The 27,014-nt window shown below is 45.4% G+C and overlaps 1 protein-coding gene across 1 annotated transcript in view; it reads right to left on the reverse strand.

The window, feature by feature from the left end:
* Positions 1–25,492, reverse strand: part of STK39 (serine/threonine kinase 39) — a 269,519-nt gene extending 244,027 nt beyond the window's left edge. Inside the window, exon 1 of the mRNA XM_084798901.1 lies at positions 25,105–25,492. Coding sequence (XP_084655027.1) covers positions 25,105–25,333 — 229 coding nt within the window. The 5' untranslated portion in view covers positions 25,334–25,492. The remainder of the gene's footprint in view (positions 1–25,104) is intronic.
* Between the last annotated feature and the right edge of the window lie 1,522 nt (positions 25,493–27,014).

Raw genomic sequence — 27,014 nt, forward strand, 5'->3', positions numbered from 1 at the left:
ATAGGCAGTCACTACAAAAATGCCCAAGCAGGACCTTAAATCTCACAGCAGGCCTATGTGATTTCCAAAGCAATTCAGAGTCCCAGACATGTCCTTTTATAGCTAATAAGAAGGTGAGGGAAGTGTCTCAAGGAGGATTGAGGACTTTCCATAGAGAGAGTCCCTCACTAACAAAGGTTAGCCTTAATAACTTTTCTATTTTGTTACAGTGCAAAAGGGATTTGCATACATTAGAAACAACAAATTTTTTTGTGTGTGTGTATGGGTGTTTTGCCTGCTTGTATATCTCTGCAGCATATGCATGTGGAATCCAAGGCATCAGATCCCTTGGAACTGGAGTTACAGACAGCTGTGAGCTGCCACGTGGGTACTGGGACTCAAATCAGGCTCCTACGGAAGAGCTATTGGTGCTCTTAACCACTACGCCATCTCTCCAGCCCCATTTTTAAAACATTTCCATCTCACCCCTTATCCCTAGCAATATGCAGTACCTTCCTGCTAGGCAGTAGCAGTTAGCCTGGCTCCCAGCAGGCCGTGTGATTATAAAGGTGGAAAGCAACACCACACTGCCCTGGGTAGCTAAGGCGTGACCTGTGGCAGGCTGGATGCAGGAAATGATGGTGGTTTCTGAGACTTCCCACCCGTCACAGGTTAATCAGGACATAATCCCATCTACGTCCTAACTTTCCATCTGTCCGTCAACATCTTACAGAGACCAGATAAATTAGGGGCTTTAGGGACCAGCTCAGAGGTCTCCAGCTCTGTCTCCTTTCTGGAGTAGGGAAAGGCTTTTCCTGAGGTCTCTGACTTCCCTCCTCCTAAGTCACAGAGTTGTTCGTAGGTGCCCATCCTTCCTACTGCCCACACCAGGTCAATGAGACAGAAGCCCTTCAGCTAAAGAAAACTGACCTCTACTCCTAACCTTCCCCTCAAGGGCAATTCAGCAGAGCACCTGACTCTCTTCATGCAGAAAACACCTCAGAGACGCCTGCTCAACAACATTTCTGTTGCATATGGGTCCAAGTTTACAAACTAAAGCTACTGATTAGCACCAATGTCTAAATGAACAAAGCATGGAGAAGGTCATAATGGTCAACAATGCAGCTCTTTGCTAACAAATTCTAATGTGAAAAAAGAGTATCATGAGCCCAAACGTCAGGAACTGTTCATCTTCCTTGAAGAATGCACAGAGCACACTGCACTGAGGCAATATGGAAAAACCGAGAGAGTTAAGGGGCACAGGGAGTGAATGAGGCGCCCCCCCCCCTTCACTCTGGGATAGGATCTGCCTTTCTTACTGAGTCAAGAAACTGCCCAACTCCTAAAGTCAAAACTTCCCCCAGATAAAAGGTGTGTTTTCCTAAAGACATCTCCAGCAAGATTTATAAAAGCAATAAATGTTTTTTTTTTTCTTTCAGTGCTAGGAATTGAACCTAGGACCTCAAACGTGCTTACACAAGTACATGCTTACTTAAAGCCAGAGTATTCATAACCTTCAGTTTGACCATATTAGTGTTCCCCTCATCCATAAAGCTAAACAGTACGCCTCAGGAAAACTGCCTACCATTTCATTTACAAAAGGAAAATTAGAAGTTAAATGATGTTAGTTTTGGATAGGGGGTGGTGGTGGGTAAGGTCACATAATCAGGAAGAAAAAGTAAAAAACAAAACATGTTCTCTCTCCTGTGTGGAGCCTAACCACATGTAAGCATAACCATATGTAAGCAAGTGCGTGTGGGTACAGTGTAACAGGAAGCAAGGGGAACAGGAGGGAATAAGCCGTGAGGGATGAGGAAGGATGCATGCGATGGACGTGAGCCCCGGAAGACCCTATCAAGATGACTGCTCTCTAGTTCTAATTCTGCCAGGAGTAGTTGGGTGTGGGCGCTGGGTAAGTGCACAAGCTGCACGAAAATACTGAAGGTGTAAAACTTTAGGGAAAGCATCAAAGCTTCTGTTCCAGAACGCCTATTCTAACTGTACAGAAGTCCACTGAGTTACACAGACTCTGAGTCCGGTTAATTTTGGCCTGTGATCTATTTGTTTGCGAGTATTTTATAATAAAATTTAACAAAAGAAAACCTTAAAAAATGTAAAAGATTAAACCAGCATGTATAGATCTACTTAATTTTTAAGTTTTATTAGAAGCTTAGTCATTTTTTTTTAAATCTTCAAACTTTGTTGTCAATGATACCCTTTGACATAACTTAGGAAGCTACAGGACCATATAACTGCAGGCATCGGAAAGACATCTAAAAGCGACTCGCTTGAGAAGCCTGTGTGTTTCAAATGCATACTGTGAAAACCAATCCTTCCCTCCTTCCCTCCCTCCCATCCTCCCCACCCCTTCTACAGCCATCCTTTCTGCATGCTGAAGCCCATGTACTTTCCCTCATCCTAATAAACTCTCTAGCTTTGATGAACTCTGGCTCATCCTGAAATTCTTCCCTGCAGCAGTTACGTACCCAGTTTTACCCGAGTGGAGGTTCCTAAGGAGGAAAGGACCACTTGTCTCTGCTGGCGGAAGTATTGGACGGTGTCTGCCTGACATTGCTGACAATGCTATTGTGTTTGGGGATTCAGTCCACAGAAAGATTAGGAAGTCATCCTTGAACAATAAAACTTCAAGTGAACCGGTGACCCAGATCAATAAAACCGGTATTTAGTGGCTAGCTTAGTACCCACCTAGCACATGGCCCTGGGTTCAACTCATAGCACTGACAGAGAAATAAAATAAAAGAAAGGAAAACCTAGGTAAAAGGAACTTGATGTATCTTCCTTCCTAACATCAAGGTGTAAAAGACACCAGGAGGCCCCAGTGCAGTTTTCAACAGTCGTTATGAACAATACAGTAAATGTCAAACAACACTAGGACACTCCGAGTCACAGGATGTGAGGTCTCCTGGAATAAAGGAAAAAAACACTCAAAGCAGGATAGCAATGGCGGTTAGGGAAGGGCTTATGGCCCGGGGGTAACAGTGTGCACCCGTGGTCCCAGCGTTGGGCAGAGACAGGAGAAGCTGCAGATGGGCAAGTAGGCAAGCAGTCAGGCAGACAGAAGTCGGGATGGATGAAAGAATGGGTGGGTGGATAGAAGAATGGACGAATAATATGGCAGAAGCAACAGGGACCTACGAGATAGAAATTCAAATTCAATCTGACCCTAGACAATTTTGTTAAGACTCTGAGCTTCATTTTCCTCACCGGCTGGTACGTATACTAAATAACGAGAGGCTGGGGTAAAATCTGTCTCCCAAGTTTAAGGCTCTAGGTTCCATCTGCATATACACAGCACCTTTTCCCTCAAGCGGATGATGGGTTTAGTCAATGACAAATCAAAGGCAATGCGAGCTGTTTCAGCTGGACCAAAACAAAACAGTCCAAAAAAAAAAAAAAATAGGGGCCGGTGATTCCAAGGGAAGATCTGGTTCCCACCAGTTCTCTGCTGTAACTCTGCTCTGTTCCAAAAATGAAACACTTTTGTTTTAACTGAATTAAGATAATAGAATTGCACATTGTCACACTGAGATGAAGAGTGCATACACCCCGTCTCTGCTGGCTACGCACACACATCTATGGCACACACACACACACACACACACACACACACACACACACACACACACAGGCACACGCACACGCACACACGCATACTCTTAAACCCAAGCGGCATTATAGGAATTTTTCTTTTTTGTCATGGTACCTGGGCAGAGGATGAAGGTCTGTGTTAACACACTTGGCTAGCGTTCACCAGAGCACTCCAAAGAGTCTACACAGGAAAACAAACTACTTTACATAATGTCTTTCTTATAACAGCTAAGAACCGGTGACTTCGGCTGCTGGTTAGAAGACAGAGTCAGAAATAGTGTAAAGCCATTGCTTCCTGGGTCTGTTTCGTTGGCATTGAAATTAGTTACCTCGTTAAATCATCATAATGTGCTTCTATTGATTTCTGTCCAGGCAGGAAGTCGCCACTGAGCAGGATGATGGGAAATAAAAATGCCACTACAACCAGAATACCTTTGTTCAAATGCACAGGTCCATTAAATCCACATTCTGTGGTCATTTGCTGAGTTCCTTAGAACAATGGCAAGTTTACTTACTAAGAGCAACACACACACACACACACAAAAAAAACAAAAAAAAAACAGGGTTTCTTTTCATCCTCTCTCTTCCTTGTTGAAAGTTTAAACAATGATGGTCTGGGAGTACAGGGTTTGCTTATGAGATAACGAGCATCGTGGCATTTTCATATCACACATATCAAAAGGCAGATGCACACACTCTGTAAGCCTTAGCATCTGTATGGGAAGATAGACAGAACTTCAGGAACTTTTTATGATCAGAACTGGCAAGCTTAGGAAACAGCCCTATGCCACACTTGCATTTTTGTCTTGGTACAAACTTTGCATGGCAGTTAGACTTTTGCAAAGTGGATTAGAAATCTCTTCATTTAGGGCAGGGCAGTAGTCACAGGACATGCTGTCCACGGAACACAGAAGGGCTGTGGAGATGGGTGTCCGGCCCTAAACGTCACACACCTCCACTAGAGAATTACCTCATTGGCATAGAATTCCCCTGTCTCTTCTGCTTCAGACTTTCCAAGTTTCTCAAGGTCAGAACCCAAAGAGAACTAACTCTCTCTTCCCATCACCAGGGTATAGAAATGTCTAGCTCAAAGAAGAGCCAAGAAACGGATGAGGGGCAGCCCACCCTTCTGCCCAGCAGCTGGCCCCGTGTTATAAAGAATGCCAGCCACTTTTCCGGGCTCTTCTCACGGTTTGGGACACATGACTGCACTTCCTTAAAAATGTAAGGCAGAGGCTTCCCAAGCCAGGCAGCATCCCAGACTGCCTGCCAGGCAGTGACAGGCATGCCTATAGAAGGACCTGTTAGCGTCTTTGACTTCCCTTCCTCAAGGTTTGTGCTGACTGCTCAGTCTGGCCTTGGTGCTGGGAAAACCTGCACACACCCTAAGGGCTTCTTCATCTTTACAGGAGAATCCCTTCTAGGATGAACTTTATACCCACTGCCGGGGTCCTACGCTCTTCAAAGTTGTCGACACTTTCATATTAAAACTATCTTTTTTTTTTAAACTTGCCAATGTCCCCATCACTGATTTAGGTAAATGACATGGCAGGGGGATTTCTGCTTTCTGCCACTTATTTATATCAACTACACTTCCGGTATGAGGAAGACACAGAAAAGATAGGATGTATGCAGGAGGGGGTATTTTTTTAAGATTCATCATCTTCTTATATCACATTCAGGTTTCTTTCTACCAATGTAACAGCTTAATTATCTTGAGTCATATAAAAATTGGTTAGGAACATAGGCAATTCCATTTCCACTGCTTTTAATTCATGACAAATTTTAGTAATGGACTGAACTATGATAAGATTCTTTTCTACCTCCTCAAAAGAAAAATATAAAAATATATAAACGGTTACCATAAAAACAAAAATCTTGGGAGATAATCATCATCTATTTTAAGTACTGTACAGCAGGAGCTGTTTAGTGGCAGGGAATTATCTGGTTAGTGAATGTTCAATTAGCTGAGATAAGGGCACAATGACATAGGAAATATGATACTAGTGGTCCTCACAGAATGAGGGCCTTCTGTATAAAACAAGTATGACTGACAGTAAATACACCTGTCTGAACTGTTGTAAGGATTAAATATTAGAGCTACAAAACCCTTCAAGTCTAAGAGCTAAAACTTACTAACTTCTCTGTTTTAGTCACTATTATCATTAGTTTAAATTATATTATTAATAGTATTATTGTATTATTAATATAATTATATATTATTAATATAATAACTATAGTACAAACATTGCGTTAATGTTACATATGTAATATATATTGTATTTTAAATGTAACCATATTGTATGCTGTGATTCATTTAATAATTGTTTTATTAATATTAATTATTAATATTATATAATGCCTACATTATATATTCATGATCATTAATTCGTATAACCTCAAAACCCACTATGATCGTCTAGAACTTGATAAAGCATCGTGGGACAAAGAAACTCAACAATGACATCGGCACATGAGATGAGCCAGGAAGTACACCTGATTTCAAGCCTACATGTCACAGGATATCACTTTAATAGTGACCTGCTTGGTACAGTGGCCTACGCCTTTAATCCCAGCTCTTGGCAGACAGAGGGAAGGGGACCTCTGTGAGTTTGAGGCCAACCTGGCCTATATAATGAGTTCTGGGCCAGCGAGCTACATAGCAAGACCTTGTCTTGAAATAAATAACTACATGAATACCTTTCTTCCATAAATTCATTCTTTGCTCTGGGTGTTTGAAAATTCTAAAGGCAGATGAGAGTTAAAAACAGACAAGGCAACAGGCAGCTTGGAAAGGGCCAGAGCTGTGTAACCCTGACAGAGGGATGGTTCTCGAGGCTGAGGGAAAGGGACAAGGAGCTCAAGTATAAGACTACTGTGGGCTATACAGCAAGACCCCGACTCAAAATGATGATGATGATGATGATGCCAATGACGACCTTGCCAGCCTGAACTCTTCTTTACAACAACCTACCATCATTTTACCTTTGTAGTGTGTAATTTTAAATACAGTACAGATATATCTTTTACTGCCACACAAATGAAGAGAAATATAATACACAGCCATATATTCTACATAATCACATTCATGCACATTTTGGGCCCTTTAAAGGAGAGAACGTAGGGTGTAATGAAAATTAATCCAACACCAAAAATGGGATTTTTTTTTTGAAATGAGTAACTTTCTGGGAGCATGTCAATTCTATGGAAAGTGACCAAGAGAAAGGTGCATGTATGCCACCCATTAACAAGGGAGGCTGGCTAGTAGGGGCTAGTTAACCAAGGGCAGAGACTGCCAAATGTATAATAAGATACTAGGAAAGTTCCTTGGTTCTTCAACAATAATTTTAAAAGGCTCATTTACAAACAGTGCAAAACAGGCTCCTGGTGACTGTCAACTCCCTGCAAAGCAATCAAACGGGGATTAGCATACCTGTGAGCTAAGGAAAGGTTTGAAACTGCGCGTGTTCTTACCAAAAATGATTTCCAAGATTTTTTCCCTAAGTAATAAGCAGCATCGCAAAGTCTTTAATTAAAGTCATAATGCTTAATTCTGCTTATGAAATAAAATCGCGTTTTTAAAAGCAGATTTTTAAAGGCCATTTAAACTACCAGGAAAAACATTATAAAAATGTGATCAGACCATTCAAAGGTTGACGCTGCCCTTGTTTTCCCCAACAAAAATTCCGCCAAAGAATAATCAAAACACTCTCTCCATAAACAGGAGCTTAAATGCTGCCTCTCAAATCAGATTGCATTTCAAGTGATCCCAAACCAAAATAAAGCAGTATTTTATGAACTTGGTTCTCACCTGAAGCACAGCCAGGGCAGCTGTCCTCTGAGGCTCTGAGGGGCACACACTAAGGTCACGAACAAGGTTGCCAACTGTGACATTCAAATCGGCAGCATTAGCCATGGCTTCAAAGTGGCACCTAGCAAGCTTTCGTCCCTGACACACAGAACCAAAAGACCAAATACAGCACAAAATTTGGGAGTATCCGATTCGGCTCCCCATATCCTCGGGGAAGATACTGCTGAGACCAACTATTGACTCAGAAAATGATCCTTTCAAAAGGTTCCGGTTCCGGGTATGTTTTTTTTTTCCTTCAGAACCTCGTTGTCCTTACATAAACAGGATGAGCTAGTCCATACTCCCTTAAATCAAGCAGAAAGGGCAAAAAAAAAAAAAAAGTACTTCAGGATTTAGGTATCAGCGTCTCTGAGTTTCAGATAGATTACAACTGAGGTAGGGCATACATTTCCCAGATTTATGCTTGTTATGGGTAAAGGGGGAGGTTAATTCCAAAGAAAGTATTTAGTGACAGGAAGAAAAAAAAAGAAAGAATAAAGAACAAACAACAACAACAAAACACAAAGCACAGAAACTTCTTTTTAAGCATATCATAAACACACACACTCTTTTTTTTAAAGATTTATTTATTTTATTTATTGCATATGAGTGCTTTATCTGCAGAAGAGGGTATCAGATTACATTATAGATGGTTGTGAGCCACCATGTGGTTGCTGGGAATTGAACTCAGGACCTCTGGAAAAACAGGCGGTGCTCTTAACCACTGAGCCATCTCTCCAGCCCCATTTTTTTTTTTTTAATCCAGAGAGGGCCTTAGTTCAGGATGACATCTTGCTAAAATGACAGATGACATTCATTCTCTGCCCCCACATCTCTCATCACCCTCCACTCCTCAGAGCCATTCCAAATAGATGGTCTTTTAATCACCCAGGAGGAATGTTACATAAACTACTAACGTGATGTACCTGCCATGCCTGAGGTCCCTGTTCAGCCAGCAGGTTCTGAGGCTAGGCCGCCGTTATCTAGGCGGGAAGAGGCATGTCTGCATTTATGACAGTCAGATGTCTCAAGAATGATCTAGTAAAAAACTGTAAAGACTCTTGTTCTGTGGGATTAAGACTAGGAAATGATGCAAAAACCGAGCAGTGATTAGTGTGGCCGGAGAGGAAAGCCAACGGAGAAACTGAGTAAGCCCGGAGAGGCCTCAGATGAGACAAAGCTTGGACTAAGCACAAACCTGGTACCAGAGGAGAGAAACAGAGAACAGACAAGGGAAACAGGTGGGACCTGAAGCAGGTAAATGGGAGGAAAGGTGACCACACCGGCTGGTCACTTGAGAGAGCATCCAGAAGAGAGAGGATGTCACAGCTCCTGCAGCTGGGATCACGTCCACGTCAGAGTGCAGGGCAGCACATCTGCACTACCATTCCCACAGCCTCCAGTAGATGCTCAGCTTTTCCTGGACTCCTGAAAAGCCCGGGGCGCTGAGTGACAGACAGCTTAAGCTCACTATTCTCACATCTATCCTTATTTTAAAAAAATACACTATTACTTGGGTGATTTTAACGGGCCCCTACTCCTGGCAACCAAAAGAAGCGGTTAATCAATTCCTTTGCATTCTATAATGGAGATTTCTTAGCAACCCAGAAAAGCTTTCCATAAATGTCTTTCCTAGGAATGACTTTCATGACATTTCCTTTTCAGAAGGATGTGCTAAGTCCCTGTACCATCTATATCTCCCAAACCTTATGCTATGGACTAACAAATATGGACCCCAAAACTCAATGTTGAAGCATTAACCACCAATTTGGAGACAGGGCATCTAAGCACAGAATTAAGGTGTGAGGCGGGGCTGGAGTAAGGTAGGAAATAAAGCAGGATGCCTTTTCTTCTAGCTCCCTTCTAGCTTTAAAAGCCAGTAAGCAAATGAGCAGGTAATTATTACCAAAAAAATGCAGAAAAACATTTCAGCACTGTCCAAAGTATAAATCCCAGTTCTAGGTACATATCCCATGAAATACTGAAAGCCTGGAACCAGTCAGGTAAGTTCAGCAATCAAGGGACTGGCTACATAAATTAAGGTGTGTCTACTAGCACAATGAAGAAAGACCTAGAACAGTTTGCATGCCTTAAGACAGATGTATACAGAAAATATACAGAAGTAACTGTATAAGCAATATATATGTAGATTTAACTGTTAAAGTAAAATTTATAAGTTGTCTAATAATAACCATAGTTACCCCTCTACAGATACAATCAGTACAATTTGAACATTTATGTGTGTATCTATACGCTTGCCAAAAAAAAAAAAAAAAAAAAACCACAAAACTAGCCACAGAAGCTCTCTCTGGACAATGGGAACCAGGGGGTATTTTCAATGATTTGATTATACACTGAGGTAGTCTACCAGTGCACCTTAAATCCTGTACTAAATAGCATAAAGGTTAGCCATGGCAATGGCTATTTCTGTTCTTTCTTTCTTCCTTTCTTTCATTCTAGTACTATGAAATCCTGGAATTAAAAGTCAAAAAAGTACTAAACAATCATGTCATCCAATTCCTAAGGATTCATTTTTTTCCTTCATGGCCACAAAACCAGACAACTAATTTATGAAACAATATCACATAGTTAACCAGTCTAGAATAAACTACATTGCCACTTCCAGGTTTAGATGAAAGGTCAGTGTGAAAATCAACTTACTGCTCAGCTCAGACAAGAATGTTATTTTATTTATTGGTATGGGGGTGGGGCATCAGAGGTTGAGTTGGGTGAGGGATCAGGGGTTGAGTGTGTGGGAGGGGTTGTTGTGCTTGAGTTCAAACACACAGGAGGAGGTCTTGGGCAAGCTGGACAAGTGTTCTACACGGAGCTACATCCGCAATCTGGAAAGTAACCTGCTCTTAACTTTCTCTAAGCCATGATGTAAACGATTTAACTTCCATTAAGTAAAGTACCAACTATCAGAAAAGGGTACTCCGGCGGTATACAGAGGATAAAAATCCAAGTTCATGACAAGTAATCTTGAGAAACATTAAATTATAAAATAAGCATAAGGTGGCGGCCAATATATTCTGTGACTCTGAAAACATGTTTGTATAGAAGAGAGCATTTCCACACTCACCTCTGCTGTAACAAAGTGAGCCTGATAATAAGTGTGCACTGAGTTCTCAAAGAACAAATCACTTTGGACAATAAAATATTACTCTAAAATTGGTTTGTTTATTTGTTTGTTTGTTTAGCTCTATGCAAATTACATGTGATAGTTCTAAAACCAGAAAAACTAGCAATTTCTAAAAATATCAATTCACCCCCTTTTTTTTTCAGTTTCAGTATCTGATTTGAACCTGCCTTGCCAACACCAAAATTCAAACAGTGACCTTCTAGTCTGGAGTGATAAGGCGACTAGTGACCTTTCCACACTTCTGCTCATCTGTGTTACACAAAGTTTGCCTAATGCGCATCTATGATGATTAGGACAATGTTTGGGGGAGTTTAAAATAATTGACTTGCAGTTATTTATAGCCTCAGAGGCACAGGAAACATCCTTTTTCTCATAGCTCTTTCCTTCTGTGGGAAAGGGGCAGCTGGACCAGCCCTGCAAGGACTCTCCCACAGTTTCATCCCCTCTTCGGATCCGGTGGCCTTGTGTAGTGTGTAGTATAGGTCACTTAGCAGTGAAATCTCCAGCCTTACTTATAACGATGCCACTTAGCCCTCTTCCTACATCTGAAAACACGTGCTATTTTAAAATCGGGGCTTTCACCAGGAAAGTCTCGTAATTTTTACAAAAGGTAGAGCTGCATGTCTCCTTTCCTTCTGCTGTGTCTGCCAGCAGTACGCGATAAAGTAAGTACAATGGGCAGATTCTATTAATAACCATTTCTAGTTTTCTAATCTCGAGAGCTTGTTTGGAGGTTCTAGCCAGGAAGAGTGAGAGCAGCTGCTTGCATAACCTTGACAGAAGAAAGGTCAACCTCTCCTCTGGAAGATCTTCCTGTCTGGCAGGCCTCAGCTTCAGGAGGGAGAAAAGGTGGACACAGGGAGTGGTGAGGGGAGGGACAGGTACCTAGCAGTCAGATCAGCCAAATTAATCCTGTAACAGATGTCCCTGCCAGAGTGCCCTCATGGCTGAGGCGTGTGGGCTTTTGAACGTAATGGGCTGGCAGTTCGTCTTACACATCAAGCAGTAAAATACTGCTGGATTGACTTCAAAGTAAAGAAACTTCCTTGATTATCTAAGCAATAATTTGCCTTTAAGTTAAGCGATGTGCAGAGGATGTGTTATTTTTAGGGCTGAGAGAGACACAGCTCACTGACTTCTAGGTGGCAAGAGGAATGGTTATATACACATGTAAACAACCTGCATTTTTAATGTGCTGTTGAATTTTCAGAATGAAGCATCAAAACCAAATTGGCTAGTAAACACACACACACACACACAGAGGCGTGTGTGTGTGTGTGTGTGTGTGTGTGTGTGTGTGTGTGTGTATGCGCTTGTGCATGGACACACATATGCCACAGGATCTTAAGGGTTTTTTGCTTGTTTGTTTTCGAAAGTCACACATTCTTAAAGCCAGTTTTATAACAAAAATCACCCTGATGGTTAAACCGCAAATTAGTCTTTGAAACCTATAGTCACTGACTCTACAGACCGTGGAGAATATGGTCGCGTTAACTAATGACTGTCAGGTCCAAATGGAACACCAAGTCTCCAGCCTCCAAAAGGCAGCCCAGTGCACTCAACCTAGATTATAGGAGGACTTCTCGAGGACAGATAAGAGCCAGCATTCCTCAGGAACTTGCGAAGCTGGCTCCCTTCCACCAAAAGAAGTCATTTCCCTTACCTATGGCGGAAGGGACATATGGCTCACCTGTGGTGCCAGGCTCTTTCAGTACCACAGCTATCTGTTATACACTTCAAATTTCATGCCAGAATCCTAGTTCTCCTCACGCCTCCCCCCGCCCCAGCCCACTCCCTCACTACTCACTCATATTCTTTGTCTATGTGTGTCTGTCTGTCTGTCTCCGTGTCTGTCTCCCTCCCCCCTCCTTTCGGTACCTCTGCTTCTCTCACTAGGCTCTCTCGGTTCTCCGTCCCCTGCTATTGTTCCCTCTCATAAAGACAGCCCTGGCCATGTCCAGTCTGTTGGCCATGTTTAACCTACTTCTCTCTCTCTCTGCTCTGGACTCTGTTTCAGATGCTCCTGGCTGTTCTCCCCCCACCCCCAACACTCTCTCTCCCTCCCTCCCTCCCTCCCTCCCTCCCTCTCTCTCTCTCTCTCTCTCTCTCTCTCTCTCTCTCTCTCTAATATCTATAAGAAAAGGAGCAGTCACAGCATTCGTGTGTAGAATGACCTCTGCCACAAGCGTGGAATAAAAGCTAAGGCTAGAGAGTTTAGTGATAGAGCCTGTGCCTAACCTGTTAGCATGTGTGAAGGCCTGGCTTCTATTCCTAGCACTATAAATAAATATTTAAAGAGAAAAATAATAATAATGTAATTCATAATAAAATATTACTCAAATAAAAGTACCATTACCTAAAACATTCAAGAACAAGCTATAGAGTCAGTGGCTACCTCCCAGCATGTCCCCTTGAACGAAACACTTCTTTTACACACACACCTAGTATAGTGCGACTGATTTTTAATAATAAATAAAGCTTAGCATTCATATTGTGATTTTTCCTTTTCTTCTAAGAAGCTCAAAAAGCAACAACAAGAACAAACAAACAAACAAAAAGAAGGGGCATTTGGTATTAGATGAAGATAAATATAAACGGTGAAAATAAATTATCTAAGACTTGTTTATTTTTAGTTTTCGTATGGGTTTTTGCTTGCATGTGTATATATACAAACCACACATATAACTGGTGCCAGAAGAGGGCACTAGACCCCCTGGAACTGGAGTTACAGGTGGTTGTGAGCTGCCCTGTGGGTGCTAGGAACCAAACCCTGCAGCAGGAGCAGCCAGTGTTCTTAATTACTGACTCATCTCTCTGGCCCCTACCTCCTGGTGCCTGGAGCTTCAGAGCCCACTTCTCTCACAGTTGCAAAGTTGCCTGAATTGTTGCTTCTGGTGGGTTTTAGAGAACAAGATGTCAGAGACTGGGATGATGGTACACATCTGTAACCCCAGCACTCAGGAAGCAAAGGTAGGAGCATCCGGAGTTCAGGGACACCATGCACTTACAAGGCTAGCTCAAAGCCACTCTGACTACATGAGACCCTGCCCCCCAAAACAGAACATGAAGCCTTCAGATAAAACCTTGCTTCTTCTATGACAGCAAGCAGGAAGATGCCCTTATTAAAGCCAAGTATCTCACATCTCCGGGCCTGAGAGGGTCACTTTTTAAACAACCTGTGGATATTCAACGTAGCAGAAGTACAAGATCTAGTCCCATCCTGACTTATGCCGCCAAACACTCCTCTTCTTAAGCCCATGACCACATTCGTGGCTTCACAGGGCAGTCGTCTTATGTCAGCCTCCTCACTACCCAGGAAAGGAGCTGTGAGAAATATTTCCACGAGAGCTCTTATTTAAGGTCAGGTACTGGGTTGGGCAATCCACAAGCTTGAAAGGGCAATAGTAGGAAAAAGAAAAACAAATAGTACAGATTATGGAGGAATACATTCTCTGTTCCAGCCCTGTCACTTGGAGGGATACTAACATGAGAAAGCAGACCATCCTGAGAGGCCTCAGATCACACCCTCACCTCCCTACACAGACACTAATCCCTTCTCCTAACAAGGCAGGCGCCCTCCCCAAATAGGAATATGTTTTTGTCAGTGAGTATGAATTTGTACTGAGGGGGTGATGGCAGGTCTATCATTTGCTTTGTGATCTAAAACTTAGGCTAAACCATTAACCCTTTAACCACCAAGAAATTTTATTTGTGCATCTCGAGTCTCCCCCCCACCCCTCCCCCATTACAGTTCCTAAATTAAAAGAAAAGGAACTATGATTCTAGTTTGCAGTAAGTGTCAAAGGTTGAGCAGAGACATTATTTTTAAGAAGGCGGGGTGTTTAATTTCAGAAATTCTAACTTCATCTGCCACTAGCAACAATTTAATTAATTAATAATTAATTAACTACAAGCAAGTCAGGCCTCTCTTCATGACATGAAAAAAAATCAACTCGAGTAACTGGGGGCCATCATATCCAACCCTGACTCTCAAACATGTGCCCGTCTCTAAGCAAACTAACACCACTTCCCAAAACAAGTGTTTTTGGTAGGAATCTCAGTGTTTACAGAGTCATAGAAACATTTCCAAAATGAGTTAAGTGGCCAAGATAAAGAGTTATACCTTATCCTGGCATGGTGTCGCATGTCTTTGATCCACTGTACTCATCAGGGACAAGCTGGCAGATCTCTGTGTATTTGAGGCCAGCCTGGTCTACACAGCTAGTTCCAGGACAACCAGGGTTACCATAGAACGACCCTGCCTCAAAACAACCAACCAACCAACCAACCAACAACCAACCAAAAAAAATGTTATGCCTTAAAATTATCTCCCTAAGTCAGCAAGCGTGTCACCACACACAGAAGCAAATGGCTCTTCTAAAGACATTATTAACACATCTGCTTCCAAAGAGCGGAGAAGGAAGCCCAGCATGTTGCCACGCGGGAGGCTCGTAGTGCTTGTGCCTCAGGGTAGACGCCCAAGCTCTTCTTAGAGATTGTCCTTACACTGCCAGAGACATCACTGTGACATGTAGCCAGTCTCTGAGCAGTTCTAAGGAAGGCACACAGTCAACAGTCAATATGGGTGGTACCCTCCCAGTCTGAATAAAAACAGACAAGAAAACATTGAGTGCTTGTATTCACCTCTCCGCCTCTTGACCAGCCCAGCCTTGAGCAGGCCGCCTCTCATTGCCGAACCTTCCCCCATCAGCCTGGACTGTACCCTCAAACTGTGGGCCAGAATTCAACCTTTCTTCAGCTTCTTGTCAGATCTTTGGTTATTAACGATGAGAAAAGCAACTAACTAATATACCATCCGACATACTCCTGTCAAAAAGCCTGAGGGATGATATAATCTGAATTTGTATTGCACAGTAAAGCAGTCACCAGCCACGACTGCCTACTGAGAATTTGAAATGGAGAGTATAACTAAAGTGCTATGTTGTGGGTTGAATGTGAAATGCCCCCCTCCCCAAAAGGCTCATGTTTTGAATGATGTGTCCTCAGCCTCTGGTACTATTTTGAAGTCTGTGGAATCTTAAGGAGGTAAGACCTTGTGAGCAGAAGCAGGTCCACAGAGCAGGCCTCTGAGGGCTAGTTACGCCTGCCGGGATGCCAGCCTGCTCTCTGTACTTCCTGGTGCACAGAAACCTGAGGAGCCTCCACTACACACGCTTGCACCATGAGCAGGGTCAGACCCTCACTGCCACCGTGAACTCCTGAAACTCCAACCTTTCCTCCACTAAACTGTTTCTCTGCAATCTGGGTCACGGTGATGCAGAGGTAACTGACACACATGCATCTGCTTCTTCCCTAGCTCGACTGAAGGTAAACAGAAATGGCCGCAGGGAGATACAACGGCCACAGCGTCTTCGAGAATGTTGTTGCTACTATAATAGCTACAGTATGTCCTCTTGGACCAACCTGTGAGCCGAAAGTTGAGCTGTTTCAGATACTTGCTGCTCTTGCACTTTTGGTATACACACACACACACACACACACACACACACACACACACACACACACACACCCTGCTTTCTCAGTCACTTGTAATTTAGCAAAGGTAGATAGTAGCAGTGGGATGGAAGGCAGTAGGAAAAGTGTAGGGAGGAAAGGAAAGGGGATGGGACAGGAAAGGGGTGAGTAAGGAGGGAAGGCGAGGATGGGGGGAAACAGCAAGTGAGAGAAGAAGGGATGAAAGATTGCGTCTAATTAAAAATCTAATCGATGAACATCAACAAGGAACACCCGGGAAATACAATCCTTTTTAATCCCCAAACTAAACGGGGCAGGAAAGAGGGCAAATGGAGTGCCACTCACTGCAAACCTGGTACAAACCGATGCTTCCAGTCCAAAACATGAGCATGAATTCAGCCAAGTCCTTTACCATCAACAGAGTGATTAGGAGACGCCTCAAGCTGTCGCGGGTCAGTGCCTTCCAAAGCACTCGCAGGGAAGCTCGGGCAATCTATTTACATGGCAGAGTGATCCACTCCGCTTCCACCCAGTTACACTAGCAGACGGTTCCAACAGCAACTCAAGTTGGAAACCCAAGACCTCAAAAATGGCACCACATTTTATGTATCTACCTGAGATGAAAACTACACGTACGAGCACTTATAATTCTAGGCTTCTGAAAATTATATTAAGATGCCAATTACCTCAAAGGATGTGGAGATAAAATGTTTGTTGAGGTCTCAATGAGTTCCAACTTAAATGACATTTGTGTGTGTGTGTGTGTGTGTGTGTGTGTGTGCGCGCGCGCGCACACGCGCGCGCAGTTCAATCAATTTTAGAAAGAAAGTCTTGCCAAGCTGTTGTCTGAGAGGCCCATTTCTCTTCTTTCTGCTTCCCAGGGAAGCCGCGTCTGAAATGTCTGCTTAATGAACGCACTGCATTCTTCTCTTGTATTAGAGCTTCCACCAGTGAAGAGCAGCTTTGGAAAAAAAAGAAAGAAACCTTGGAAAGCTTGCGTCTCTTCAAATCTCTAGGAGCTATCTGGTACAACTTAACCAGAACTGTCCTGAAAGAAACCTTGAAACCCCGTATGATGGCTTGGGGAATTCTACTCAGATGAGAACAAAAAGATTTTCCAAAAGATGCACCACAGAAGAGTTACCACATACATTAGATTGGTCTCGACTTCTGCAGTCTTGGTGAGCCCCATTCCCAGCCCATCAATTTCTGTCCATTACGATGTATAAGAGTGTAAACTCCTGTGTGTGTAGCAAACCCTGGAGTCTCGCTGTCCTGCACTTCTGCTCCTGACTCGGATCTGAAGGATTGCCGATTCTACACAGGAAGCAACTCCACCGAGACTCCAGGTAAGGGTTATATTTAAACACAAGAACAGCAAGAGATCAACTGTTGGACTCAGAAAAAGGAAGGAGGGACTGGGGCTCCCAAGGGGAGCAGCGCAGGACACCCTTACTCCTCGCACAATCAGACACGGGGTGGGGAACCCTAGCAGGCAGTTCTCGAGCGCCCAGCCCACGTAGCCTACTTATGGATCCCACAAACCAGGAAGGGAAGCCTCCACCCCGTGCCCCAACACAGGCAGGTGGAAGCACTAAAAAAAATGCTTCTCAGTGGTCCTTGGGGCTGAGGCCATAACTACAGAGCCCTTTGAGCTGACTGAGTAAGAATCATCAAAGGCAAGCTCAAGCCCTTGGGATCAAAGGAGGCAAACTGAGATGTCAGGCCATGACATTTGTGCCCAGAATTCAAGCTCGCGCTCAGAAAACAATGGTCAAATGCTGAACATGAAGTGTGAAACACGGAAATAGAAAGCTTTGACCATCCAGGGCCAGGATGGACACTATCCTCCCAAGGGCAAGGAAGTGAAAGACACCACAGACAGGACCAGTGGAGGGGACCCAGAGCGGAGGGTGGAAACTGGTCCTGTGAAGAGACATCATCTGGTCCAGATTTTAAAAGCACCTAAAACAGAATTAACATGTATAAGGACAATAGAGTGGTAGTTACACGAGTTCATTTAATATGGGAACATGCCCCAACATACATGTATCTGACACGGGTACATCTTTTGAGTGTGTTCACTGCACAGGTACACTTTCAACATGCATGCTGTTCCTCAAGGAAATAAGACTTAAAAAAGACAAACACGGTACTCTGGTACATAGACAAAATGTAGGTGTTCCAAACAGAAGAAAATGTCACAGCGGAGGCAAGGTCAGTGGGAAACATTTTGACAGTTGTGCAAGGTTCCCCGCAAGTTGGCGATGCCATATTAAAGATGGAAATGTGGAGACAGGGAAGGAAAGAGAATCAATGGGCCTTAAATATTGTGCTTAGTGGGAACCTTGAAGGTAACCAAGGGTAGCTAAAGGGAGTATAAGCCTAGGAACACCACAGACATTCTGATATAGCAGTGAGCCTGGGAACACCACAGACATTCAGATAGAGGGGTTAGCCTGGGAACACCATAGGCATTCAGATAGAGGGGTTAGCCTGGGAACACCACAGGCATTCAGATAGAGAGGTTAGCCTGGGAACACCACAGACGTTCTGATCTAGTTTAAGCCTGGGAGCAATCCTAGAGACATTCTGGTATAGCAGCATCAACTGTGATAACACAGCATACTAGAGCTGGAAACAAAAATGGAGATTACTACATTATTTACAACAATCTCCAAAATGGTTGCTAAGGATGTTAAGCCTGTAGGGACCAAAAGGGAGAGTCAGAGACAGATATACTCCATATTTGTGTGTATCTATAAAATACATACATATATGTATGTATGTATGTATATATGGACTTGGTGACTTTTGCACTTGGGGGTTTCCAAATGGAGAAGGAACGAGAGTGGAAATAAAGCAATATTAAGTTCCAGGAGAACTGGGGTGTGTGGCTGGAGGTGAACTGTGCCTGAGGTGTGTGAAGCCCTTGATGTGATGCCCAGTACCACAAAAGAAGAAAGGTCATCTAAATGCTAGTTCAACGTCAAGGAAGGCCTCTACGTTTCAGCCATGGAGAAGCAGACCATGAAGTAGTTAGTGGCCAGCAGGGAAACAGAAGGCACTACAGGAGGCAGAGATGGAAGCCTGGGTCACGGCCATTTCCATTTGTAAAATAAAAAACGGGGCTAGATTTGCCTGCAGAGGAAAGCTGAGATGGGTTTCTGTCCGCAGATGGGCACAGGCAATTCTAGAGAACACAATGTGAGTTTTGAGGGAGAGTAGCCTACAGGAGGCAAAATGTAAGTGCTGGGTTGGGGGGGCTCCTTCAATCAGCTTTGCTGTGAGCACAGGGACAGAGGAAGGGACAGGAAAGACAAGAAAAGTTGTACACAAGTAACCCCAGCACTTGGAAAGTAGGAGTTCAAAGTCATCCTAGCTATTACAGTAAGCTCAAGAGCAGCCTGGACCACTTTAAGGCTCTGTTGTAAATTTCCTAACACCTCCACTGTTCCAGGGGAACCTGCCAGGCATGCATGCATGAGGCAGGCCCAGGGTGCAACCTACAGTGCTATGAAAGAAAAAGATGAGAAAGACTTCACCATCTTTCTAAGCTGAGGGAAGGAGGGAAGGAAGGGAGGAAACAGCAGAGATGATTTTTATCTTAACATAAAGGGCCCGGTTCTCCCAGTCACTGGGACTCAGTGACTAGTTCTTTGAGTCAGCAGCATTTCCTGCCAGCATGGCAGCCTCCAAAGGCCGACTCAGAGGTAGAAGAAAAGTGCAGTAGGGGCAGGTTGCTCTCAAGAGCGTTTCCATTATGGGCTGTTCCTCCAGGCAACCTTCCCACAGGATGTTGTCACCGCTTGTCAAAGAGCCATCTGGCACCTAAACTCCCGAGCTGTCCAAATCGCTAGGAGCTCTACAGGTCCCTTCCAGCTTCCTCCATCTCTCAAGGCTCCAGGGTGTGGGGTTGCCTAGGCCTAGGTGAAGCCAGCCTACCTGGGCTTCTCAGTTCCCTCGCTTGCCACCTTTCAGACGATTTCCAAAAGGAGGGCTGAAGGAACCCTCTCCCCTTTGCACTCTCCCTTGGCAGAAACCAAACAGAGTAACTCTTAAAGCCACTTCAAAGGCCTGAGAAGCCAGGGCTGTGTTCTGTCCTGATAACTTGAATCAGATTAGCAAAGAAAGTTTATAGAAGTTATGGCTGAGGCTAATTGAGCGTGCCCTGTGCCAAGCACTGTTAAGTGCTCTACCCTCTCACGAACCTATTTTCTTCGGGCTACCAATGTGGAAACTGAGTGCAGACACAGCTAAGCAGCTTGTTCTAGGTCACAACTGCCAGTGACTACCATGGCAGGACATGGAACAAACAGCCCAGGGGTTTCTGACTATAGAGCTGGCACGGCTGCCATGTATTTTTAAACACCACTCACAATGTAGTGTAAGATAAGCAGTTAAGACTCAAGAGGGCTGGGGAGGGTGCACATTATTGGTCATGAATCAAACACAAGAGAGAAAGAAAAAAACAGAAGACTGTAGTTTCTCTTCCACAAGTTTCTTTTAACCTTGAGATTGTTTTCCCACTTAACAATTTCATTGGCAGGGCTAAAAGAACACTTTCGTTGGGGCTACGGTCAGTGCCATTGAATTGCACATTTATAAATGGCTAAAGGCTAGAGGTTAAGCTTAGAAATAGAGTATCACTCTAGCAGGCCACGTACACACTCCAGTAACGGCAAATGCCTGCGCGTAACTTCCGACGGTGTTCACAGAGTGAACATTATTTTTCTCTTTATATTTTAAAAAGTGAGGCAACTAAAAATCAGCCACGTCATCTCAGGACTCTTTATTATAGAAAGTGAAGGGGGGTTAGGAGGAAAAGACAGAGGGAGGGAAAGAAAGAGGGGGGGCAAACTAATTAAAGTCAAAGGGAAAAGCCAAGGTTGCTGGCATAAAGGCCTAGAGATGAGGATGCATTGCCCCAAGGAAAGCACAGTGCAGCTACCCACTGTCCTCAAGCTACCCCTAGGCCATCACAAACCCATGCTAATCCACAGCCCTGGAACTGCCCAGCAGCTCTGAGGATGCCCTAGGCTGTTTACTGATCTCAATTTAGAAGAGGCAAATGCTCCTTCAAGTGACCACAAGGCCTGTTACCTGGGTCTTAGCAAAACTGCTTGTGGACGTGGGCAGATTAAAACAAAGTCTCTTCGACGAGCAAAGGAGCCCTGGTCAAATACCTTGTTTTCTATTGCCTGAGACATCAGAGAGTGTTGCTCTTAGATCACGCTAAATGATCGCCATGGTGCGCGCACGCATATGTGTGTGTGTGTGTGTGTGTGTGTGTGTGTGTAAGCAACATGGAGAAAACAAATACAAAAGTTACATTTAAAACATTTTTCCTGGGGGGGAAAAAGACAAGCATTCTGAAGCAGTGCTCTATTTATTGTTTCTCTGTGGAAAATTAGGGGAGATAAGAGCCCTGCTGGAATTACCTGACTCAAATTCGGAAACTGATACTGCCAAGACAGACAGGCCTCTCTCAAGGAGAGAAGTTCCCAGAGGCTGGCCACTCCATTACTGCTGCCCAAGTCAGTGTTTACACAACTCATCTTTTATTCTTTGTTTAAAGAGTCAGGGAGGATCTATTAATACTGCCAACAAACTGAGCTTTCAGCTGGCATAGCTCAGGTGCCCTTCATGCCCCTGAAGAAGGAATCCAAGGCTGAGGTGAGATGAATAAAACCAGAGATCATAAACAGATCTGAAACTCTCCAAAGAGCAGTTATCTGCACAGAACACAGAAAGATCCAGAAGGCCCTGAACACAGGAACTCGGTAATTCCACGTGTCTCCCCCGCTTGATTGTAAAGCTCTGTTGGACAGATTTGACATTATCTCTAGGTCACGCCTAAACTTCTGAACCCAGATTACTCCTAATAGCATTACAGTTTCTCCATTGCTTTTACAACAGAACAGCAGCGTAACAAAGGCAAACTTTATTTTTAGACTTGGAAAATCCTGTGTTTGTTTTTCTAAAGCAGAAGAACTCAAATAACTGTACGTGGGTCTGTTTGGATTTGAGAAAACTCAGCCTCTCCTGATCCCGAGGCCCTGTCCCTGGGCCCAGAAGAAAACATGAGAAAAGGTGCTTGTGCTGTGTGCCACGCTGGAAGATGAAGCACCCTGCCTCCCAGGCCTTTGGCTTGGGCACATGTGAGCCTCCTGCTGGCTGTGGTTCGCACCACCGTTGGAGTCACACCATGGGGCACATCACAGGACACCTGCTGTACAGCAGGGAGAGGCGGAGGAGGCTGCTGACTGGCGCGCTGGCTTTCGAGCTGGTTTAAGTATTTGCACTGCTAACTTCTTGAAGCCAATGTTTAAAGCCAAGTGCTCAACTAAAGCTTCACTGCGAATCACGCAGCTAGCGTGGAAGGCTACATGGGAATGGGTCAGTATTTCCTCATCAACACTAAGCCCTTGCAAAAACCCTATTCCAACAAGTTTTCAATAATAAGGGTTTCCAAACAGCCATCTCTTAAGATGGGAAAATATGAGATAAATATAAATCATAGAAAAGCCCTCTCAGGATGTGTAACACCAGCATGAAATAAGCGGGTCTTTCTGCTCTTGAATTCCTCAGGTGATTTGCCTTTTTCTTTCTTCTTCCCTAAAAACCAACCAACCATAATTAACACTGTTACCGCAAGCAGAGAAGGCCCTGCCATTAATCCTACTTAAACTAAAAAGATTTTATTCCTTAATTCACCAAAGAGGTCAGCTCAAAATATTGTTTCCAAAACCAAGGCTTACACTTTAACCCTACTGATTAACAACGTAAGAATATAAATTAGTTATATGTTAACTGTTGTGAATCCTAAGGAAAGCTGTGTGGTAGAAGAGACCACCAACTCTAAAATGTAAACAGGGAAGTTCACAGTTGCTTAGCAAAGGCAGCAACACCAACAACTGACCACCTTACCAAACTCCTACTCATACTTTAAAACCCAGCTCAGAATCTAAGTCAGATTCTCTGTCCACAGAGTACCTTTCTCCCTCCAGTCCATCCATCTCCCAGCACTCCTAAAAGCATCATTCATCCTTGTCTCCTAACTCATTAAGTCCTTAAGGGCAAAGACATGGTTTATTCATCCTGGCATTGCTACTAGCCACCAAAATGCATGGGATGTAGCAGGCCGCAAGACCTCGCCGAGCAATTAATAGCTATGAGGTTAAGTACGAAGGCGTATATAAAAAGGGGGGGAAGAAGGAGCCACTAAACTTTGTCCAGGAAAAGTGCAAAGCTTCTCAGAAGACACTCACTTTGGCCTTAGAAGCTGAGCAAGATTCAATAGGCTAAGGTCCAAAGAGCCAGAAGCTAGCCTTACCTCAGTACGTAATGCCCCTGGTTTGGCCTTCAGCATCAATACTCACGTGTGTGTGTGTGTGTGTGTGTGTGTGTGTGTGTGTGTGTGTGTGTGTACACGAGTCTGTGTACACAGTGGGCCTTCAAAGGGACGAGCCTGCAAAGGTGGAACGTGGGCACTAGAGCCTGTGCAGAGCATCAGATTCCTTACAATTGCTGTGAGAATGTAAGAACATAGAACATAGGAGGCAGCAAAGGAAGAGACTGATGTGCCAGGCCACAGTAGTTGTCACTGAGGACTGTGGCCAAGAAAGCTCCTGGGGTTATTAAATCCTCAGTAACATAAAGACATCTTTTTGCTAAAAGTTATAAGATACTAAGAGGATTTTATCTACACACGCCTGTAAAGACTCCCTGCAGTTCTTGCCTACCAAAGCACATTGTCACTACACACACACACACACACACACACACTTCTGCCTGTGAAACACATATGTGTATACATATATATGTATTCCTATGCATACCTAGCAGTCTCATTCACACAGGAGATAAAAGGGGCTCCTTGGAGTGCCTAGTGAAGTTGTATTAGTTGTAACTTTTCAAGAGGAAAAAAACAGAGAAATCTTTTAAAATGAAGTGAAAAGATAACTCGAATCCCTTTTTTTTCCCTCCTGACCATCCTTAACTATCAAGACCGTGGTGGGCCATTATTGCTGGCCCAGTGCATAGTTTATAAGGTTACAGAATAGGGCCCACTTTGCCTGGCAGCATCGCTAAGTCACAAAACTTTTAACTGAATGATCCTATAGGTAAGGTTCTAAGCTAGAGGTGAACACAAATCTCCTGGTCCTGCACAGGCTTGGCTCAAAGAAAAGTAACGCCAGCTTCTTGCCTTTCAACTTTGCCAGGTATTTAAAAATGTAAGATAAGATATTAGTGAGCTGCCTAGGAGACACCGAAAGCCTGGGCGCAGATGGTGGACAGCCTCGAGTTTCACCCCAGCAGATTCGCCCAGCGCAGGGCAAGAGGCCAGTGCGTCCGCTCTCCGGCCCCGGGGCTGGCGGCAGGCGGCGCGCCCTCACGGAGGAAGGCAGATACCTAGGCGCACCACGCGCAGAAACGGGTTGCAGGCGGGCATGCTGCGGCTGTCAAAAGAAGGCCAGCATCCTCCCCGGCCTGGGCAGGAGCATGGGCCTCCGCCACTATTACGTGGCCGGGCTACCCACGGAGAGGTCACGACGGGAGGCAGAGGTGCGGCTGCGCCCGCAGGGTCTCCCAGGACGCGCTGCACCCGGCGCGGCGCGGGGGCACGGAAGCTCAGGGCGGCGCCCACACATCCCCACCCCGCCCCGGCAGCCCATCCGCGTGGTCACCGGCCACGGGCTGCGGCCCCAGCGCTTGAGGTGGGGGCGGGGGTAGAGGATGCGGCGTTACCCGGTCCCAGCTCCGCCGCCCCAGCGATCCGGGAGATAAAAGTTTGCAGCATGCAGCTCGTCTGCAGTGCGAGTCACATCCGCCGCGCCACCTCCTGCAGCAGCCGCGCTCAGAGAGGGAAGGGACAAATTAAAAATTAAAAATTACAATAAAATAACTGTTGAAACCGGTAGGCCCCGAAGCCGGCCGCTTTGCCTCCGGGCGTGCAGGCAGGCTGGAGAACCGCATCCCGGCACCCACTCCCGCCCAGTCTCGGCACCCGGCCTGGACCGGCCCCGCTGCACCCCCCAGCACTGACCGATAACCTCCTGGAGCTCGTACGCGTCCCTGCAGATGGGCCAGCCGACCGCCTGAGCTGCCGTGGCCGGGGCTGGGGCCGCAGCTGGAGCCGGGGCTGGGGCTGTGGGCGCCGCCGGGGCTGGGGCCGGTGCTGATGTCGCGGACGCCGGGGCCGCCGCCGCCGCTGTCACCGGGGCCGCCTGCTGGGGAAGCTGGACGTGCACGGGCGAGCCGCTCGGCTCCGCCATGATGCTGCGGGAGGAGAGTGAGGGGACGCGCCGGCCGGCGGACGACCTTCCACTTGAAACTTCCCTAGCCTCGTCGCCCACACCTCTCAGCCGGCGCACGCCCTCCCCGTCCGCCGCAGCCGCCGCCGCCTGAGCCTGCCACGAGGGGAGGGAGCCGGAGGCCGAGCCGGGTGGAGGGAGGAGGCTGCGCGGCGGAGGCGGGGACGGGAGGAGGCGGCGGCCGCCGCGCCCGCCGCGCGCCCCGTTCCTCGCGCGCACGGTGCTCTCGGCGCCGAGGGGAACCGCCGCCCCCTCCCGCCCTGCTCTCCTCCAGGGAAGTTTCCACGCGCGGGGAGCTCGGCGGCTTCTGGGGTGCTTTCTGGGTTCTCCGGGCTCCCTTCCTGCCCTGCGGGCGCCTCCGCCCTAGACAATCGCACTCTCCCGGAGAAGCCCCCCTGGGACTCCGAGGGCGGGGTCGTTGAACGGCTGCCAGATTCTCTGCCGGCTAACTCTCCCCGAACTAAAGAACCCAGAGTTCTTTTACAAGTTAGCGGGTGAGAAACCCACATGGCGTCGGTTTTGTAGGACGCCGGTTAAAAAATAACCCAACTTGTAACTTTCCGGTGCTGTACCTGGCAGTATCCCTTTTGCACCTTGCCTAATGTAATCGCTGTGCTGCTCTGAAATGAAACCCGACTCCCTATGTGCCTGGCTTTCTCTTTTGTTCAAAGTCACTTGGATCCTAAGGAAGGTGATGTCAGGGGCTATGAGATTACAAGAAGTGGAGAAGGGCTAGGAGTGTAGCTCAGAGACAGAGCTCCGGCCTAGCCTGCTATGGCTCTTGATTCTACCCCAGCATCCCTCTCTGCACTTAATACCATACTCAGCGGTAGAGTGCCAGCCTAATACACTTAAAAGTCCTAGGTTCGATATCAAATTCAAATGAATGCATAAACAGTCACATTAACCCTTTAAGACCCTGAGGTCAGACATCTAGTTTCTTTGACAACATACTGAACTTACTGGGGCATAAAGTAACTGCAACGGAAAGTTTTAAATACATGCTGTTTTTTTCAACACTCCGCAAATTACCTCATCTTTAAAATAGCTGGGGCAAAACCAGAGAGCTTTCTAATTGCAGGTGTCACATTTGAATGTTCAGCCCTCTTCTCTCACCGAGGTGACCACTATTAAAAGATTCTTGTCTCAGGCTAGAATGGTCCTGTGACTCAATAGCCCTATTAGTTATATGGCCCACATTAGGCTGGCTGGTTCTCACGAGACAGCAAGGTTTGAGAAAGAACAAAGCACGGATAATATGCCATGAAACTCTTAAAGGGATAAAGAGCTCCTTAAACTTAAAAAAATAATAATAATAATTCAGAAGAACCGTAGACGTTTGCCAGGAGAAAAACCAATTGTCTAGTGAAAACAGTGATGCAAACCGATGGTGTGTACTTAACGCCATAGGACAGACAGGGTTGGGACAGGTGGGATAAAGCAACTAGCTGCCTGGTTCCATGAGCTAAAGGTTATGCTGACCTAAGAATGTGTGCTTCCTTTTGTGCAGATATACTGTTTTTAAGAAGCCAGTGCATTTATTTTCATTTCTGTCAACTCCTTCGTAAACAAACTCTAGGCCTCTGAGGAACGGGGGGGGGCTCTTTATCCCCAGCCACTGGTTGGCTCTCCCTCTCCCCGA

This window comes from Acomys minous, assembly GCF_964271855.1.
Source record: "Acomys minous genome assembly, chromosome: 10".
Taxonomy (NCBI): domain Eukaryota; kingdom Metazoa; phylum Chordata; class Mammalia; order Rodentia; family Muridae; genus Acomys; species Acomys minous.